The sequence below is a fragment of the Delphinapterus leucas genome, chromosome 8, assembly GCF_059928025.1.
Source record: "Delphinapterus leucas isolate spDelLeu-1000000601 "Yukka" chromosome 8, BTC_Dleu_Yukka2, whole genome shotgun sequence".
Taxonomy (NCBI): Eukaryota; Metazoa; Chordata; class Mammalia; order Artiodactyla; family Monodontidae; genus Delphinapterus; species Delphinapterus leucas.
In genome coordinates this window covers 13,772,236-13,792,500 of record NC_143136.1, presented here as the reverse complement: position 1 = coordinate 13,792,500, position 20,265 = coordinate 13,772,236, and the positions used below count along the sequence as shown (strand labels likewise).

General features: G+C 37.7%; 1 protein-coding gene across 10 annotated transcripts in view; it reads right to left on the bottom strand.

Moving 5' to 3' along the window:
* Positions 1–20,265, bottom strand: part of DOCK10 (dedicator of cytokinesis 10) — a 280,479-nt gene that overhangs the window by 113,819 nt on the left and 146,395 nt on the right. For all 10 annotated transcript variants that reach the window (XM_022567817.3, XM_022567818.3, XM_022567812.3 and 7 more), the window contains exon 4: positions 8,780–8,862. In XM_022567817.3, the coding sequence (XP_022423525.2) occupies positions 8,780–8,862 (83 nt within the window). The remainder of the gene's footprint in view (positions 1–8,779; positions 8,863–20,265) is intronic.

Here is a 20,265-nt window from a genome sequence, read left to right as displayed (position 1 = left end):
TTATCCTATAAATTCAAATTAATGAAAGTCCCTTGCTACTAAAATTCATAACTAATAAAAATAAAGCTATTCTGGGGTACACAGTACTTGATATTGAGTGTTATAAATGATATCTAGAGTCTCACTTCAGTCCTAATTCCAATTTATTTCTCTATTTTGTTTCGGTTCCACAGTCTTGATAGGACATCCCAAGACCCATAGATAAGTAGTTGCAAATGGTAACAGTTTTATTTCAAAGCCAGAGGCTTGAAAGAAGAGTGGTAGGAAATGTGTATTTCGAGGTTATCATCACAACAGGTTCAGACACATGGAAAGGGTAAGTGATCAATAAATACTTGTTAATTGATGTGTATGAATTTACTTGCATGGGTATGTGTTAGTCCAAATTTCAAAAACATATTAATATATAATACAACCTTCCTCATCCATGATTTATTTGCAAGCTCAAAAATATATACCAAGATAACAGAGATTTTGTACTGAAGTCTAAATATGCACTAAGTAGCATATTGCTTTTTATTCACATGTATATGTGTATAATCAGACTTTTGGACACAAATTCTGGGAATCCACATCTAGTCTAATCTTGCTATTTTGCTGAGAAGAAAACGAAGTCCATAACAGTTACTCACATAAACACATAGTGAAAGAGATGGGGTCAGAAGCCTTATCTCTGAAACGATACTTCCTGTATTAAGGACGGATTATTCCAAACCATCTTTAATAAGCATGTTAAGTATGACTGCAGCCATTTTTCTCTTGCAAAGGATCCTGGTGTACCTGTAGTTCTTTCTCCTTCTTGCAGAACCTTAGAGATACTCAAGTTTGGGCCAACTGCCACTGATGTTAACTTGTTCTGCCTCTTTTGGTTAGGGTCAACCTTATATGAAGGCAGAACGGGTAACAGACCACACTGTTATTTTGGGACCACTGGGAAATTCTCCCCATCCCACCAAAAATACTCCTCTTCTCCTTAACAACATCTTGACACTCCTTGAACCAGAAGCAGTTCCTTTTGCCTTTTCATTTGATGGGCAAAATAAAGCACGTAAACACAACCCTTTCCTCAACCCTTGCTCCTTCCAGAGGTGACACACTGCCTGAGATTCAGAGGCAGGTTCAAAGGGCTTATTTCAGAGCAATTATTCAAAGTAATTTGTCGGCAGAGGAGGAGACATGAGTGTTCCAGGATTCTTAAAATGATGGCAGGGCAGTAAAGGCACTATTAAGGAAACATCCCAAGTGAAAGATAAAGGGATGAGTAGGGGAAACTGAGGATGAGGCAGCAAAAACAAACTTGAACTGGAAGGTCAATGTTTGGCTCCAGGGTGGCCCTAAATTATATGCTAGTCCTTTCCTGCCCGTCTCCCTTTGACGTTGAGACAGTTCTATTCGTTTCTGAATTCTTTACTCTGTCCTCTTTTGCCAGCATGGTTTATCCTTTCTTTTCTTTCTTACCAAAGAATAATTTTATAGGCATTTGTTCTTGATAATTGTGGCTTGCAATAGAGGCTATGTTCCACAGTCCAACTCTCATTTCTGCAAAGATAATTATCAAAGTGTAAAGAAAGGAGAGAAGGAACAGCCTTTCAAACTAGCAATGAAATAACAAACAATTAAGGAAACAAAATAGGGTTTTCATGAATCTCAGTGTATAAGGTTAAACACTTGTGAGGGTTTTTCCACAAATCTCCCATCAGAGAATTGAAAATAACAACTAAGATAGCCTATAAATGATAGCCAAAGTTTCACAAAAGTCCATGATTTTAAAGTGACTTATGCACAACTCAGCTGAAAATGCTGCATTGACAGGAGAACGGCTAAACAAACTATAGTAGATCCACACACAAAAGGAATGTTACTCAGAAAGGGAAAGGAGCTACTGATACATGCAACAATGTGGATATCACTCAACATCATGCTGAGTCAAAGAAGTCAGAAACACAGGAATACATATAGTATGATTCCAAAAAATAAAGTTCTAGAATATAAAGTTCTAGAATATGTAATAGCAATCTGTGGTGAAGAAAATCAGAACAGTGGTTGTCTCTGGGGAGAGAGGGAAGTAGGGGTGAGGACTGACAAGGAAGGGGTAGCTATGAACTCTTTGAAGGTGATGATAACGTCCCTTATGTCAGTAGGGGTTTCAGGTGCACAGGTGTATGCATAGTCAAAGTCATCCAGTGGTTCACTTACAACTTGTGTCTCACCTGCTAAAGTTTCCCTCAAAAGAAAAAAAAGTAAACTGTAAACATATGTTTCTAGTTAATGGTATGCATTCTAAAGTGTTTAGAAAGGGAGCAGAGAGTGTGTTGGTACTTTAAACTCACTTTGAAATGATCAAAATATAAGATGGACTGGTGGATGGCAAGAGGGATGGGTGGATGGATGCATAATGTCATAAAATACATACAGCAAAATGTAAAAGATACATTCTAGATGGTGAGAATACGGGTGTTTATTGTATAAGTTTTCCAACATTTTTTGTATGTTTGAAAATTTGCAGAGTAAAATATAGGGGGGATTTTTTTTTAAAGGTGTTGAAGAAAAATGACGTTTCCTGAATTTTTTTAATACTAAGCAAAATTTTAAGAAATTGTGCCAAAATATATATAACTATTCTCAAAGAAAATAGTGAGTATGAATTTCTCAAGAACTTTCCCCTGGTATTTTTGAAGGACAGATGATTTTGAAAAGAGAGAAGGCGGCTTCATACAAATACTAAAAAAATTTTTTAAATTTCCCAAATGTTACGATATTACAATTTGCAAGGTCTCCAAACTCGTGCATAAAACCAAATTCTCTTTAAGTTTTCCTTTTCAGTTCACTTAAGTATTATGACTCAAAAATAAATCATAAGATATGATAGATAAGACCAATGAGGTCACTAGCAAAACTCAACCAACTACGTTAATCCTTAGTCATATTCACGCAGACCTCATTGTTCATTAAATAAAATGTGCAGACCAGGGAGTGTCAATACAGGTCATATCTAGGGGTGTGGGATGGGAGAATGTGCATGCTTTTTCATTGCTGGCTTTTCTTAAATCTGTTGGCTTGATCAAATTCACTGTGAGTTGACAGCTGTGTTAATTCGTGGAGGCTATTCCTCCTCGTCACTAAATGATCCAGTTTTCAGATAGTACCTGTCACATAGAAGACCTGCAATAATGACAACCACGTATCAGAAGAATAAATCCCCAAGCTGAGTAAGCTCGCCTTCTAAGGGAGGACAGAGTCGGTAATTAAGCATAAATAAACAAGGCAATTTCCCTGGATGAAAACGGTTGGGAAGAAAATTAAAGAGGAAAAAAGAGTGATCCAGGTAGAGGGTGGCAGAAGCCAGGTTTAGAAAGGGTGGTCACAGATGGCCATTTTGGTTGAGAATGAGAAGAAGCCGGCCATGTGATGATCTGGGGGAAGATCATTCTGGCACAGGGAATGGCGAGCAAAGGTCTTGAGGAAGGATCAGGCTTGCAGCATCCAAGAGTGGACCGCTGGTGGGGCTGGAGCACAGTGAGAGAGGGAGAGAGACAGGAGGGGAGGTCAGCCTTGTAAGAAAATGCCCTGCAGCACACTTGGCAGAGGGTTTAGACATGGGTGCTACTGAGAGCTCTTCTTTCCCGTCCCTCTTCCCACTGACCCACAGGGCACTGCCTCCTTGTCCTTAAGTAACCATCATCACTACTCAGTCTCATATCTGCAGGGCCATTAAGCATGATCTTTCCCTCTTCTGGATGTCATTAAAAGATAAGCACCTCTGGCTGTTGAAGGTAAAATTCTTCCCCCAAGACCACTGTGGGTCTCTAAGGGCCTTTGGGCTCCAGAGACGGAGGGCTCAGCAGGGGCCTCACCTTCCGGTGATTGGACCCAACATTAGTTGTCATTTCTGGTCAGTCTTATTTCTCATTTCTATACCCAAATTACCTCCTATACCTCATATAAGGAGTGTGGAGACGCCTGACTGGAGTGAGGTTGGGGGCTAGTTACTAACCCTCTCGATGCTCTGCATTCCTTTATACAACAGGGAAAACACATCCTACTCCGTGGGGTCATGCGTGTTAAATGAGATAATGTACATATGGCACCCAGCACATTCTGGCTCACTGTCGACACTCAAGAAGTGTTCTTTTATTTAAAAAAAATTCGGTTCCAAATCAGCCCAACTATACTGGTTCCTTTTTTTTTTTTTTTGCGGTACACGGGCCTCTCACCGTTGTGGCCTCTCCCGTTGCGGAACACAGGCTCCGGACGCACAGGCTCACCGGCCATGGCTCACAGGCCCAGCCGCTCCGCGGCATGTGGGATCTTCCTGGACTGGGGCACGAACCTGTGTTCCCTGCATCGGCAGGCGGACTCTCAACTCAACCACTGCGCCACCAAGGAAGCCCTACAGGTTCCATTTTAATTGATCTTCTATCTATCACAAAATATACTCTATGAAATTTTCTTCTTTATATCCACCCAGCTGTGGTAAAACTTTTAAGTATGTCATTTATCTCTGTATTTTAGCCTGCAGCTAAATGAAATCTGTGGCCTCATAATTTTTGTTTGTTTCACATTTTTTAAATTGAGGTATAATTGACAGATGACATTATGCTAGTTTTAGGTGTACAAAATAATGATTCTGTATTTGTATATACTGTGAAATAATCACCACAATAAGTCTAGTTGATATCGTTACCATGCAGAGCTACAAAGAATTTTTTTGTGTGTGATGAGGACTTTTAAGATCTACTCTCTTGGCAACTTTCAAATATTCGATACAGTATTGTTAACTCTAGTCACCAAGCTGTGTGTTCCATTACCATTGACTTATTTATTTTATAACTGGAAGTTTGTACCTTTTTGATCCCCTTCACCTCACCTCTGACGACTATCGGTCTGTTCTCTGTATCTGTGAGCTTGCTATTTTTTTTTTTTCTGGTTTTGTTTTTAAATTCCACATATGAGTGAGATCATATGGCTTTTGTCTTTCTCTGACTTATTTCACTCAGCACAGTGCCCTTCAGGTCCACACATGTCGTCAAAAGTGGCAAGATTTCATTCTTTTTTATCACTGAATAGTATTTCATTGTGTATATATGCCACATTTTCATCCATCGGTGGACACTTAAGTTGTTTCTGTATCTTGGCTAGTGTAAATAATGCTGTAATGAACATGGATGGGGGTGTGTATATCTTTTCGAATTAGTGTTTTTGTTTTCTTCAAATAAATACCCAGAAGCGGAATTGCTGAATCATATGGTAGCTCCATTTTTAATTTTTTGAGGAATCTCCGTACTGTTTTTCGTAGTGGCTACACCAGTTTACGTTCCTACCAAGAGTGAACAAGGGTTCCATTTTCTCCACATCCTTACCAACACTTGTTATCTCTGGTTGTTTTCATAATAGCCATTCTAACAGGTGTGAGGAGATAATTCATTGTGGTTTTGATTTGCATTTCCCTGGTGATTAGTGACGTTGAGTATCTTTTCATGTAGCAGTTGGCCATCTGTATGTCTTCTCTGGGAAAATGTCTATTCAGATCCTCTTCCTATTTTTTAATAAGATCGTTGTTGGCCTTTTTTGTTTTGTTTTGTTTTTGCCACTGAGTTGTATGAGTTCTTTGTATATTTTATGTATTAACCCCTTATCAGGTATATGATTTGCAAATATTTCTCCCATTCAGTAGGTTGCTTTTCATTTTTTTGATGATTTCCTTAGTTGTGCAGAAGCTTTTTAATTTGATGTAGTCTCATTTGTTTATTTTTGCTTTTGTTGTCTTTGCTTTTGGAGTCAGATCCAAAAACATCATTGCCAAAACCAATGTCAAGGAGCTTATTGCCTATGTTTTTACCCAGGAGTTTTATGGCTTCTGGTCTTATACTCAAGTAGTAAATCCATTTTTAGTTAATTTCATGTATGGTGTAAGAGAGTAGTCTAGTTTCATTCTTTTACTTGTTGCTGTCAGCTTTCCCAATGTTTATTGAAGAGACTATCCTTTCCCCATTGTATATTCTTGGCTGCTTTGACATCATACTTTTTTTTATGACATTCTTGTTTCCTAGGAACACCAATTTCAGTGCCAATTTTTATTTCTAATGTGTGAAGTCTTTACATTTTACATTCTAGCCTGAAATAAAGTCTCTCTCCAATATCTTCCTATGAACAGACACTAAAAAAATGAGGTTCTTAAGAGTGGATAATCGCACAATTTTAAATTTAAAGACTAAAAATGAGGGACATGAACACATATCATTTTTCACTTCCCCATAATTCCAAGTTTTTATTTTAAAGCCTCAGCAATCCATAAAAAGAAATGATCAGTTTAAATTGGTAGCAGACATAGGAGAATTCTTCTAATCCAGGAGGTATGAAAATGATTTACTTCTAATAGTCTCAGAAGGCCCAAGTAAATTATGTTCCCACTACTGACCTAAATATGTGTAGTCTTTAGTGGGAAGTGCTTAGCTTTGTAAAATCATTTAAAAAATAGTTTTACTATTCAATGTTACAGCCTTCATTCGTTCAGGGGATACATGAGGATTATTCTAGAACTTCTGATTTTCATTTTGAACATATCATATAGAGTTCATTACAGTTTCTCACTTAGCAGCAGTCTTATGCTTCCCTTTCTTGGTAGCAACTTCCACATCCTTTAGTTAAAGTCAGGGAAATTTTCAGCAATATTTTGGTTACTTTTGCATTTCTTCTCATGAGATTCCTTCTCGTGCTCTACAAGAATTCCAATTCAACAGTGATATCCAGACCCTGTTCTGACTGGAGGTGCCTTCTCTATTGTTTTCACAGAGGAAGAATATAGTGCATGTGAATTTTTAAATTAATTTATTTTTCTTTATGGCATCATGAATACAAGAAAAGATGAACAGTGTTTGGGAATAAAGCCATTGAAGATTTCAATGGACCTAAGGACAGCAGGAAGGCATTTATGCCAAATGGCAGCTGAACACCTCTTTCTACACTCTCTCCCTTTATATGCAGTCTGCCAAGTGCTTGGACATGGCTTACAAGTTGTAACCACTTCTCAGTACTATTCAGAAAGAAGAAGTCTCGATGTTAAAAAATGCTTTGCTTTTCAATCGCAGCTACAAAAGGTGTGTGACTAAGGCCCAGACATTCTGAATGTAATAATTATTCATGAAGGCCTAGGGTGTGATGAGACCTTCCCAACATGAAGTTTAAGGAAGTTATCTTTTAGGAGTGACCAGAATCTAAAGGAACGTTCAGAGATTTGGTGAAAGTTAACAGCCACTGTTTTGAATAAAGACTTGCTGTTTTAGAGGAACATTGCTTTGCTCTTCACAGTAACGCTACTCCAAAAGAAATGGCCTGCTTCTCTTTTTTTTTTTTCTTTTTTTTAATTCTCACTGCAACAATCCCATTCTCCATAGAGTAGAGGAGGTAATTTCTTAAAGAGGTAAACCAGATCATGTCACACTCCAGGTTACAAATTTCTAGTCTTCTGTTGCAATGAGAATAAAATCCAGCTCCTTTTCAGGACCCACGAGGTCCCCTGCCTAGTTCCATGGTTTCACCAACCCTTAGGTCCGGCCTCAGAATGACCACTCTGGTTCCCACCTCATGGCCTTTGCCCCTGCTGTTTCCTCTGGGAACCCTTTTCTGGAGATTGCAGTGCTGGTAGCTACGGTTCCTTCAGATCTGAGCCCAAATGTCACCTTCCCAGAGCTACTCCATAACACCCCCTCCACTTCAAATTCTGCATCCAGGAGTTGATAGCAGCACTTCCAAGTATCCCAGTCTGGAAAAGATGTTTCTCGGGGCATGGAAAATCTTAGAAAGTTGTGCCCAAATCTAAACCATGTGTCCATTAAAAAGTTAGATGCAATGTGTATGACCTCAAAGTTTCACTTGAGGGAAGTGTTAATAAAAAATTAACTTTTGACTGTCTTAAGTGTTTTTTCTGGATGATGCACATCATTTTAGTTTGATGAACCAGTGTGTTGGGAGATTCCAGTTCTTTGCAGTTCTTTGAATTTAAGCAACTCCAAGCCCATCCAGGATTATTATATTTTAAAATTTGTTGCTCTCTCAGTTTACTTATCCAATAAGTAATTATTGCACACCTACTATGTGCCAGGCATTCTCCTAGGCCTGCCGGGGATTCTGCGAGGAAGAGTCCCTGCCCTTTCAGGGGGGGTTAAATTTAGTGGGAGACACAGACACAGAATAAATGACTACCCTAGGTCAGGTAGTTGGTCAGGTGAGCAAATTCTTTATAGAGGTGACATCTGGGCAGTTGCAGAACAATATCACCTTTTCCTAAAGACTTTATTTCCCCATAATCCGGAAAATAGTAGGTGTTTGTTTTTCCTTTTTGCTGTTCTTAGACACTTATCATTCCTGTGGAGGTTGTTTACTTTCGTGCCCCTTGATATCCCAGAGTGAAAATACATGAAACCAATGGCAAATCTGAATGCTATATACAGAATATTGTCAGAAAAAATTTCTGGTCCAAATTTTACTTTTTAAATTGTCTTGTATCTGCTATTGAAAAGACAGCTCACGAAAGAATGACATGGTACTTTAAAACTTTGTTCAAAACCTAAATGAGTATATGTATCTCTCACCCCAATTCTGTGAGATTACAAGCAATACATTGTTGAACAAAATGTTCCATCATGACTTTTACTTTTAAATTTTGTAAAACATACCTTGATACTAGATTAACGTACATGTATTCAAGAACAGCGGCAGAATTTAGGGAACATAGCTTATATATGGAAAAACCCAAGAAGTAATCATAATAGGTTCTTACCGAGGTAACTGTCGAATGTCTCCAGAATACTGTTCATATTTGTAGTTTACCACATACCACTGGGAACTGTAAAATTTACAAGCCTGAAAGGAAAACAATGGCAATTAAAAATTATCATTCAAAAAGCAGCTGTCCTGATAAAGAAGCACAGTGCATTCAGTGCTCATCATCTCCTGGTTAATGTTAAGGTAGCTATGTTAGCAATTTTAAGGTAGATAAGGGGCTTGAGCATTACAATCATTTCATTTTCCAGTGAAAGGAAAATCTAACCTTTCCCAGACTCTTAGAGGAGGAACTGTTTAACATATTTATTCTATTTTTCTCCATTAAGGAAAGCCTAATTTAATCATCCCCTGAATCATAACCGGATATGTCACTAACCTCAAGTATCATCATTTTTCAGCGTTCCTTGGAAAGCCTTCCTTTATGTAACAGTTCTTAGCAGTGAAATATGTTATTATTTATATGCTATCCTTTCACCATAATTTTAGCCCATTTCTTTTTATTCCTGCATCAGTAAACTATCCTTTTCCTCTTTATATCAACCCTGCTGTCAGCTTGAAATGAGTTTTTCAGTTTTACCTCATTGCCTTCCGAGCCCAACCTTCTCCCTGATTATTCATCAACTTTATAAATATATGTGAATAAAAGATGACCAAAAAAACTTTTAAAAAACAATGTTAATAGCACAAAAGAATTATCTTAGAGCGGTTCATGATGGCTGAGTTTGCAGTAGTTACTCACGGCAAATATTTCCCAAACACCGACCCTGTGCCTGTCACAGTACTGACCACAGAGTGGTAATAGGGATTTCACTAGCTGGCTTTTAAGATTCCTTTAGATTCTAAAATTACATAAATCTGGGGATTAAACAGCAACACCAGGATGATAAGGAGACCCTGTCCTCTAGCATTAGTGGGAAAAAATGAGGAGTAATAAACTTACTGCAATGTGAGAGATAAGACCTCTGATCGTCTTTGTAACCAAGAAGGAGACAGCAAATGAGAGCTCTTCAGGAGAGTCATTACTCAAGGTGTGGAAGGGTTAGAGCAAAGAAAGCACGGGCACTGTCTTTGCAGAAACAGAAAGTGGGAAGGAGTGGCTCACAGCGGGGTGTAGAAAGGTGGGTGGAGAACATAGGGTGTGGGCACCTGGCTCAAGATGCACAGGAAAGGCAGGGAGAAGGGTTAGGGGTCCTTAGCCGCACTGGATTTCTCTAGCCTTGAACTTCCTCAGCACCATAGCTTTATCTGTTCAGGGAAACACCCCGACGCAAATGGGGACTGAGGGCAAACAATGCATGAGACTAGGACAAAGATAGGAGTGGGGGGATGGCGGCAGGGGGAGAGGAGAAAAGAAGAGATTAAAAACAGAACAGCAACAAGACAAATAGATGTGGATAACAGTCAAAGAGGATTCAGGGGATGTGTACCGACTTTGGATGGAGAGGAGGAATGTGAACAAAACTTAATGTTTAGCTAAAATTAAATTTCTTAACTTGCCAATGCCTGAGCCAACTGTGCAAACCACACATTTCTGGAAATAAAAGGAAAACTGGACCTTGATATGCTCCCTGGCTAAAATGTTCCATCTTCATTTTCGATAAAGATGCCAGGAATTCAGGCAAGGATCACAAAGATCCACAGCATCGCAACCCAAGAGGGAAAAACATTCATGATCACGGCTCTTTCCCACCCTCTCTCACTTACTTTCCTTTCTCTCTACACTTTCCTGTAGTTCTCAAACGATACACAATGGAAAACAAAAAGCATAAAACCCACCCGTTTTTTGCATTCCCTTTCAATCTTTTTCTTTTTTCTGGTGCATAGTTTTACCTAGTTCTCCTCTAAGTATATATTTGAATTGGAATATTGTTTTTATTCACTTAAAGGCATATTCTAAAGATTTTTTAACTTTTGCTTTCTAAATTTTATGACCACTTTAAATAAGTAGAATAAAGTCTCATACCCTAATTTACCAACCAGGTCCAATTCATTAATTTGGTCAATAAACATTATTGAATCCATACTGTGTGCCTGGCGTTTTTCCAGGTGATGCAAATACATCAGTGAACAAGGGACACAAATTCATGCCCTCTTGAAAAGTGTGCCCCTGTGAAGAGCTGGTCAACAAACACAAAAATAAGTAAATTGTGTAATGTATCAGGAAATGCTAAGTGTCATGTGAAAAATAAAGCAGAAGAAGGGGGATGGATGGAGTTGGGGAAGGAGGGACAATTTAAATAGAATGGTTAGGGTAAGTCTTACAAAGAAGGTGACATTTGAGCAAAGACTTAGAGAAGAGGACAGAGTGAGCAGTTACTATGGCTACTTCAAATTTTGTGCCACTGTAGAAAAAGATGCTTCAGAGTGTTTCTTCATGAATTTGGTCCTCCCATTTTCCCTCAAGTTTGACCCATTTTGGATCATTTTCTTAGGATAGAGTACTCAAAGTATTTTACAGATTCTTGATAAAAAAACTCCAAACCAACGTATATTCTTTACAAAAAAAAATGCGAACAGAGGGTACCGCACTGAACCAGGAGCTACAGGGCTTTATTCTTGGTCTGGGACTAGTACTGAATTCCAACATGATTTTGGTCAAATCATTTTATTTATTAGGATCTCTGATTTAGCAACTGAACACTCAGTATATTAGACTGGATTAGAAATTTCTCTCTCATAATATCTATTGCTACACTTCCTAATCTGGAGGTTTCGACGGGACAAATGTGCATTGTCTTATTGCCCTGTCTTGCTATGGATAGTACCTATGTGTAACCACGATAAACATTCACGCATATTACACACACTGTTCACGAGATGCCACAGGCTTCACCAAACCTGAGATATGTTAATCCTGAATTGCACTGACCAAAAATGAAGGTGGTTATTTCTTATAATAGTACAGCCTAGTAAAGAACTACCTCTTTTTTATTTTGGCAGTGGCAAGTGCCTGTCAGATACTGTTCTAGTAGGTGCTTTACGTATAATCTTAACAAGCAATCCATGAGATTTTATATTCCCATTTTATAGATCACAGAGGCAAGGAGAGGCTCAGATTTTTGCCCAAGATCCCACATGTGATAGAAGTAGGATTTCAAACTGGATTTGTCTGACTCAAAAAGTCTATTCAACTAATTTATGAGTTGTTTCATATTTGCAGACTTTGAAGCCTTTTAAAAAAAAATCACATCTGGACCACCATTCCAGAGGTTTTCTATGGTGTTTCTGTTTCTGTCTTGGAGTCAGGCAAACCTGGTTTTGAATTTTGGTATTAACTGTGAGGTCTCAATTAAGCGATTTAATATCTATTTCTTTATCTGTCTAAATAATACCACCTTCATTAGGATCGATTCCTATAAAGCACCTAACAGAGGGTAAGTAATTAACAAATACTTGTTTTTAAAAAATAGGTTTTCTCAGCAAGTTTGACTCAATCTATAAATCACATTCATGATAGCTGATAATAACAACTTGTTTTTCTTGATTTATTCAAGTATAGCTTTGGAGAGCTATTTTAGCTCTGATGATCATAGCGTTCTGTTTTGTGTGTGTGTGTGTGTGTGTGTGTTAGTTTCTGCTTTATAACAAAGTGAATCAGTTATACATATGCTATGTTCCCCTATCTCTTCCCTCTTGCGTCTCCCTCCCTCCCACCCTCCCCATCCCACCCCTCTAGGTGGTCACAAAGCACCGAGCTGATCTCCCTGTGCTATGCGGCTGCTTCCCACTAGCTATCTACCTTACGTTTGGTAGTGTATATATGTCCATGCCTCTCTCTCATAGCGTTCTGTTTTAATCAAATTCCTTCTGAATTTGTTAGGTTTCTTGTATCTGGTGGTAGGTAGATGAGGATTAGGGTTGGACTAGATGACCCTTAAGAATCCTTGTAAACCTGTGATTTCTCCGATTCTGAGAAAGCCAGTGCATTTTACAAACACATAAACATTTCTCCTACATAGTTAGGCATTTTGGAAATGTTATGCATAGAAAATTATTCGCCATTCTTTGTTCCAGCCCACACACTCGCTCTAAGAAGATCATTAAGATCTATTATAATTATGACTACAATTCCTCTTTGTCCAAAAACTAAGCTGAAATGACCTGTTGCAAATTCAAAGTCACAGGCTACAACTCTGCTTGTTTTAGTAAGGCAATGGCTCCACTTCCCCCCTAAAAAGTACCTATCTCACAACACTGATTTTAAATTACCCACTTCTTATCCCCTTGAGAAAGGGACACTGCCACAGTCTGCTTCAAAGATGAAGACTGAATATCCAGCAAACATTTGCTGAGCTGGTTAATTTTTCCAAACAGCAATGCCCCGGTTCACATTTTATTTGTTTATTATGTTTGCTTGTTCAGCCTTTATCTTGCCATCTCTGCCTGTTATATGTTTAGACACACAAAAAATTGAGCCAACTCAACATAGTCAAAGGCTTTTAAATCATTAGGATAGTGTTGCCCAAACTGTATTGTGTCCATGGAGCTTGCTAATTAAAATGCAGGTTCCTGGGTCCCACGGGGGGTTCACTGAATCAGAATCTCTAGAGGGGGCCTTGAAATGCATCATTCCACTGGGGTGACAGTGTGACTCTGTCCTTGTCATGCTGTCTGCCTATGAACTGAAAGCATTAGGGTCCCAGCTTCACACAGGGAACTCTAGTAACTGAGGTGACCCTCCAGCTTCCCTGTAAGTAGGCACATCCTTTCAAAAGAGCAGGAAGCATATCAACTACAGCATGGGGTTTTACTGGTAGTGGAAACTCAATATATATGTGTTGAATGAATGAATCTTCTATATTCTTTCTTTTCCTTTAGAAATAACTAAACAGGACACCTTAAAAGTTCTAAAAATCTAAATACTTTTGAAAAGATTGGGCAACTATAAAGCATACCCTAAAATACTCTAAACAGAACATATCATTTTTCCCCTTTTCCCGTCCTCTTTAGGGGATCACCAGAATCAATTCAAATCATGTCACCTACCTCAAATAGCAATTTAGGTTTGGCAATGTAATTTGTCCATCTCTTAAAAAGGCTGATTATTAGATTCTGGCTACAGAGTAACAAGCAGGTAACAGATTGCATTTTAGATGCAAAATTATTTTTCTTTCTGGCTACAGAGGTTATTTAATTACATGACTACTTTCTTGCCAGAAATATTTATGCAACCACAAAAGGTGTTCTTTTTGGCCCTTAGTCACCAATGGGATTAATTCTGTATTTGTAAAACGATGGTAGTGATTTTCATATTAATGCCATTCTTTACAAAGTTTAGAAGTAATTATGGCTGTTTTATAAATGTTAAAAAAATGCAGCATCACGAAGTTAAGTGAATTCAGATAAATTATGTATTGAAAGAGTGGCTGAATAATTTATTGTCCACATTGAAGCACTTCAAAGTGAAAGGAGATGCTATTAGCCAGGCCAACAGGTAGAATATGAAACTTCCTGCAAATCAGGACATTGGTCACCCAATAAATACACCGATATTTTAGAAGAAAGGAAAAGGCACTGAAAACATTTTTAATTTAACTTGACCACATATATTGACCATTTTAATTTAACTTGACCACATATATTGACCACATAACTTGACCATTATATATTCCTTTAAAATGCAATCATTAATTTCTGTACTATGAAAATAAGCTGAACAGTTACTGATCTTTTAAAACTTATACTACACTCTTGGGAGAGAAATGAAAATGAGTTTGGACAAAATACATGATGTAACTATAGATCTGATTCAGTTTCAGAAATCATGGTACAATCTTATTTAATAGATTTTTGAGTCTGTTTTTTTAAAATATTACTTGATATTAGATAGTGTTACTATGTATATAAATATGCATATACCATGTAAAACAGAATGCCACATCAAATGCCAACCATAATTGTAAATCATTTTTAACTATTGTGTCTGAATTATAGAGTAGCCTAAATTGCTACCTTTGTTGATTTTAAATTGAAAGTGAATCCAGGTATTTGGTTTGTCTTTAAAAAATGCATTGCACTAAGGCAACTGAACAAACTTTAAAATTAGACTTTCATAAATCACACCTGTGCCCAATCCGGGGACCTACACTCTAATTTCCCAGCTAGATGTCACAAGTATTTTGTCAGGACATAAATAATGGATGGTACTAAAAAAAACCTTGATAATATTATGATCTACTTGTTCTTTTCATGTAAGTCATAAAATCTGGGCTGTAATTCAATGAAACTGAAATTTTAGGTTCAAACTTATGATGGTTTTTTAAAAATTTTTACACTCCAGGGTCCCCGACTTATATTTCTGTCTTTATTCACTTACCACCAAACATTGTAGGATGATTTTTATTGTGGAGAAGATTAGAGGAAGCCAATTTAGAATGGGAACCATTTTACATGTTTGGAAACAAGACTATTATTATTCTAGGGATGTGACAGACTAGAAAATAAATTTATTCAAGGTGGTTAATGTGAAACACAAAAATATTTTGTTTTCATTGTTTTCAACAGTGTTTTCCATATACATTTTATCCTAATGCTACTAAAGAGTAAATGCATTTGAATTTACCTTAATCAACATTTGTACGTTTATTATCTTTACTGTCATACATTTAGTGTTAAAAAAAATAGGGTGATCCATTTTGTTCGACTATGACAGAAAAAAATCTTTACATCTAAGACTAAACTATATATAGGACAACAGATTTTGATATCATTTTTCCATTAAATTCTTGAAGTTGCAAAATAAATATGGCTTTACTTATAAATTTACTTTTAAAAAGTACACACAAAATGAAAAGTCCCTTAACTTCCAGCAAGACCTTCACTGGTGAATTAAGAGCCTCCTTCTTCAAAACAAAAACAAAAATCTTTTATTTGCACTAATTTTATTAAGAAAGGGTTAAGACTTTTTTTTTAATTTGGAGAAATTTTTATAGTTGTATTTTCCCTAATATCTTCTAGTAAGTGAAATTGTGCATGTACCCCTGATGTCACAGCAGAGGGGTTACTTCTAGTTTGAAGAAAACTATGTTTACCGTGCTCTGGTCTAAAGTTAACAAATGCATTAGAATCACTCACTTGCTGCCCAATGATTCAGAATCAGAAAACGGCATTCATTTTTACTTAATTTATTTATACATGCAAAAAAAAAAAAAGCCCACCTCAGAATCATTTACTGAAAGACTCATTCTTATTTCTGGGTGATGAACTGCACCTTATTCTACATATGAGATTCAAACAATTTGTATAAAGTCCAAAGGCATTTTGGTTAAAAGAATGGTTTCTTTGTCAATGTACACAACATGCCGTCCAAAATTAAACATAAAGCGTATAAAATTATTTCAACCATAGAACAAGTGAAATTCCCTGTGTTTTCTTCAGAAAAGATACATTTCATTCTTTTTAGATATGTTTCATTCAGTTAACAAAACGGGGCAGCATGAAATACATTTGAAATCATGGCCAGCCTTCCTCTCGTCATCATTTTCTTTGAAATGCCTAGGATCCATGTCGCCTAAAATCGCTTTTACTTCTCGACATGATGCAGCTTCTACCTTGACTATTTATAATTTTCTCTCGAATTAATTGAATGCCACTTGTCTGGGTCCAAATGGTAGATGAGGAAGAAGAAATTCATTTTCAATATTATACTCACTTGGCCATATATTGTTTTTCATAGTTACAAAATTTTGCTTCTTAATCAATTAAGCAATATTTCGGTACATTATCTAACAGTCTCCTGAGCTATTTTTAGATTCAGAATGCATAGCTTATTCTGCCTGAAGAGTTCCAACAGTTTTACTGGTTTTACCCTTAAAGCACTTTCTAGGGAAAAGGGACAACAATATACTAGCACTTTCTTTGATAAGATAATACATCTTGCATCTCTTCAGGGTTCAACCCACTGTAATCAGGTTGTGATCAAAGCCTCTGAAACTGCTCTGTTAAAGAACCACCAATGGCTCTGAATTACCCAATCCAGTGAATTACCCAATCTTGACACATTTTGGCATTTTACGCCATTGGCTCACTCTCGCTATTGACAGGTTTTTGTTTCTGAGAAATCAATCTCTCCTTGATTTCTTTCTACCTCTGGGTCCACTCCATCTCCACCTCCTGTGTTGGGCCCTCTTTGCCAGCCCCTTATGTGGGAGTGTCACTCAGGGACCTGCCAGCCCCTTATGTGGGAGCGTCACTCAGGGACCTGCCTCGTGGCATTCCTGGGCAAGCTCTTCCAGGCTCAAAGCTTCAACTTTCAAATCCAGAGCCAGTGGCCTACTCTATCCTTCTACGTTGAGACCTATATATGTATCTTCTTCTTGGATATCTCTCTCTGCATGTCGGCCGGAGAGATTACCTTACTTGCTTCATCCATCCCTGCTTGAGCAATCTGTACTTTCTTCTGGGGACCTTATTTAAATTACCGGCACAACTATCTGGCTAATAGCCCAAGACAGAAACGTGGGAGTCATTGCCAATATAGTCCTCTCCTTTACTTTCTTTTCCGTCACCAACTCCTGTCAATTCTGTCTCCTTAACAGCTCTTTACTGTCACCACAACCATGCTGCCATACGTTAGCACAGATCTTTAACCCAGCTGGGCTATTAAAATAAATAGTCTCCTATCTGTCCAACTTCCCTTCAGTGTTACTCATCCCCACGAGCCAACCAATCCATTCTCTGGTCTGCCTTTAGTTGTTTTTTTCTAACATGTGAACCTGACCTTGTTTCTCTATTTTACAGTAACACTCCAAGGGTTCTTGTTAGTTGTTCTGCAAAAATCTGATCACAGGTCTGTCATTTCCCGCCTGGTGCTGAGCTCCTTGACTATGTTACATCCAGGTGGTATCAGTAGCTTAGTAAGTGATAAATGTTGGTGAATAATAAACCCAGTCCAATCTTTCATGCAGTGGACAAGGCCCTTTATTTCATACACTTTGTATGTGATCCACAGTAACAATATAAATCAGCAAGTGAGGAACTTTCTATATAAAGAATTCAACCATTTGTAAAGATAATCAACTCCACCCAGCTAGACTGGGAGTAGCAGTTTCTGTGTATATCTAAAGGGGCAGCTTGTTTAAGTCAGTGAATTTGCATTTACCTCTAGGACACGAGAAAACATAATCTGGTAATTGGATAGGGGATTGAGAGGAGAAATTTAAGGGCTGCAAAAGGTGTTACTCTGAGCTTTATGATTATTATTATTTACTTCCAACTTTGAAATTAGCCTTGTTAATACTTACAATTTGCTGCATGAAGATAAATCTATAGAACTCCCATCACTGGGTGTATCTGGGATTGTGTCTTAATATTGTAAGAGGTTTACTCTGGAGAAAGGTAGACATTTTTGACACTAATGATAAGAATTAAGAATGGATGTGCCCATAAAAAGAAAGAAACAATTAATTTGCTCTTTCAGAGGCTTTAATATTCCCTTTCTCTTCCTCACCATCTGCCTTAATGAAATGCATGTCAAAGTTCACCCAAGAGCTGATTCTGTTTGACTTGAGCTGTATTGTGCCCCTAGTTCCTGATGATTTCCTTCCATCAGATTTACAATACATCGGCATTTCTGAAATATATTTCTCAAGATACTTGGGGGGAAACAGAATTTCTCCATGGTAAAATAAACTTGGGAAATAATTCATTCCATATTCCCTTCGAAGGCAGCCTCAATAGATGCTAGCTAGTTAAAGAATCTGTGTGTGTGTGTGTGTGTGTGTAAAGAATCTGTGTGTGTGTGTGTGTAAAGAATCTGTGTGTGTGTGTGTGTGTGTGTGTGAGACCTGTGAACATCCTGCAGCTTTCTGCAGAACACTCTGTGCCTCTATGAAATTGGTGCCCTGCTCTGATCTCAACCATTTTTTCTCCTGGTTTTCAGTGTGCACTTTCTATGGAAGCCTAGAGATTTCAACAACATTTATCCTGTCTTCTTTGAATCTGGTTTGTTTTCCCTATTCAGTCTTGGGTCCTGTTTTCATTATTGTTTTAAAATTTGTATTGGGGTTTAGTTGATGTATTACTTTCAGGTGTACAGCAAAGTGAATCAGTTGTACATATACATATATCCACTCTTTTTTAGATTCTTTTCCCATATAAGCCATTACAGAGTATTGCGTAGAGTTCCCTGTGCTATACAATAGGTCCTTATTAGTTATCTATTTTATATTTTTCCTGGAGAATTCGACTATTTCTGGTCTGGAAACGCTGCTTAAAATCCGAACTTGTCCTTGCCTCAGTAACTTAGTACTTTCGGGATGAGGACATTACCTCCTCATTCTGTGCATGTGTATGTATACAGACATATTCAGATACAGAAGTATATATAGATATTTTGCTTCCATTCTTTTAACGTTTCCACAACTCTAAGTCCTCGAGTGTCTTGTGCCTTTGACCAAAGTGAGATGTGGATTCTTGAATTCGTGACTGACTCCTCACTTCTTCATTATTCTACTCCTGCTGCAGGTTGGTTCCTAGAAATTACAGGGGGCTTTGTTGGCAGAGTAACTTGCTACCTTAGTACTCAGTATCTCTCTCAGCCATTCAGGTGAAGTGGTCCCTGGACCCTTGCTCTCTGTTGGGCCACTGTATTATTCTCAGCTCTCTGCTCTCTCATCCTCTTTGTTAAGAGAGACCAAACTGAGAGCTTAGTGTTAATTAGTGTTTTGTGTATGTTAAAATGAAAACTTTGCTACAGAAGTTTTGCTTAAGAAGTCTGCACCCTATTCATAGATCCCTTTAATTGCTCCCCTGACCCCCAGTGGGAGGAAGTGGTGCTTGTTTTATCACAGAAGTGTTTCATACTTTTTATGGTTATAGATGTTGATTTTAAGTCATTTATGAGGATCAAATAAAGACATGGCTCCCCAGTTGTTATTTTCCAAGTGTTTTCATACCATTGCTATATTTATTTTTAGAAACACAGCATAGGCACTATTAATATCCTCACTTAAAGATGGAGAAATTGAGGCAAGAAAGGTTAAATGCTTGTCAAAATGAAGGACATATTCCCTTGGGAACAGTGGAAATATCCCCATTAGGTCAGGCTATTAAGTGCATGGTTTAAAGGCATTTTTTCAAAGGGTCAGAGGTAGCAACGTTGGTAAGAGCATGGAGCATGGGGTTAGAGAGATCAGGGGCTTAATTCTGGTTCTGTATGTATTTGAGCAAATATTTAATTGTTCAGGACCTGCTTCGTAGGCTGTAAAATGAGGTAGTAATACTTATAACACAGGATGTTCAAAATATATAGAGAGAATGTTGCTGAACTCTGACTTGTGTTAGTTTAAGGTTAAGTGTGAGGTGCTTTAGTGGATATTAAATACACCTATACTCTTATTTTAAAAAGGAAAGAATGCCTACTGCCTTTCCAAAGAGGCTCAGAGCTGTCGAAGTAGAGTGTAGAGGGACAATTCAAAATTAGTATTGAACTCCATGTGTTTAAATGAGATTCATGCCAGTTTGTTGCCTAGCAACCAGGGT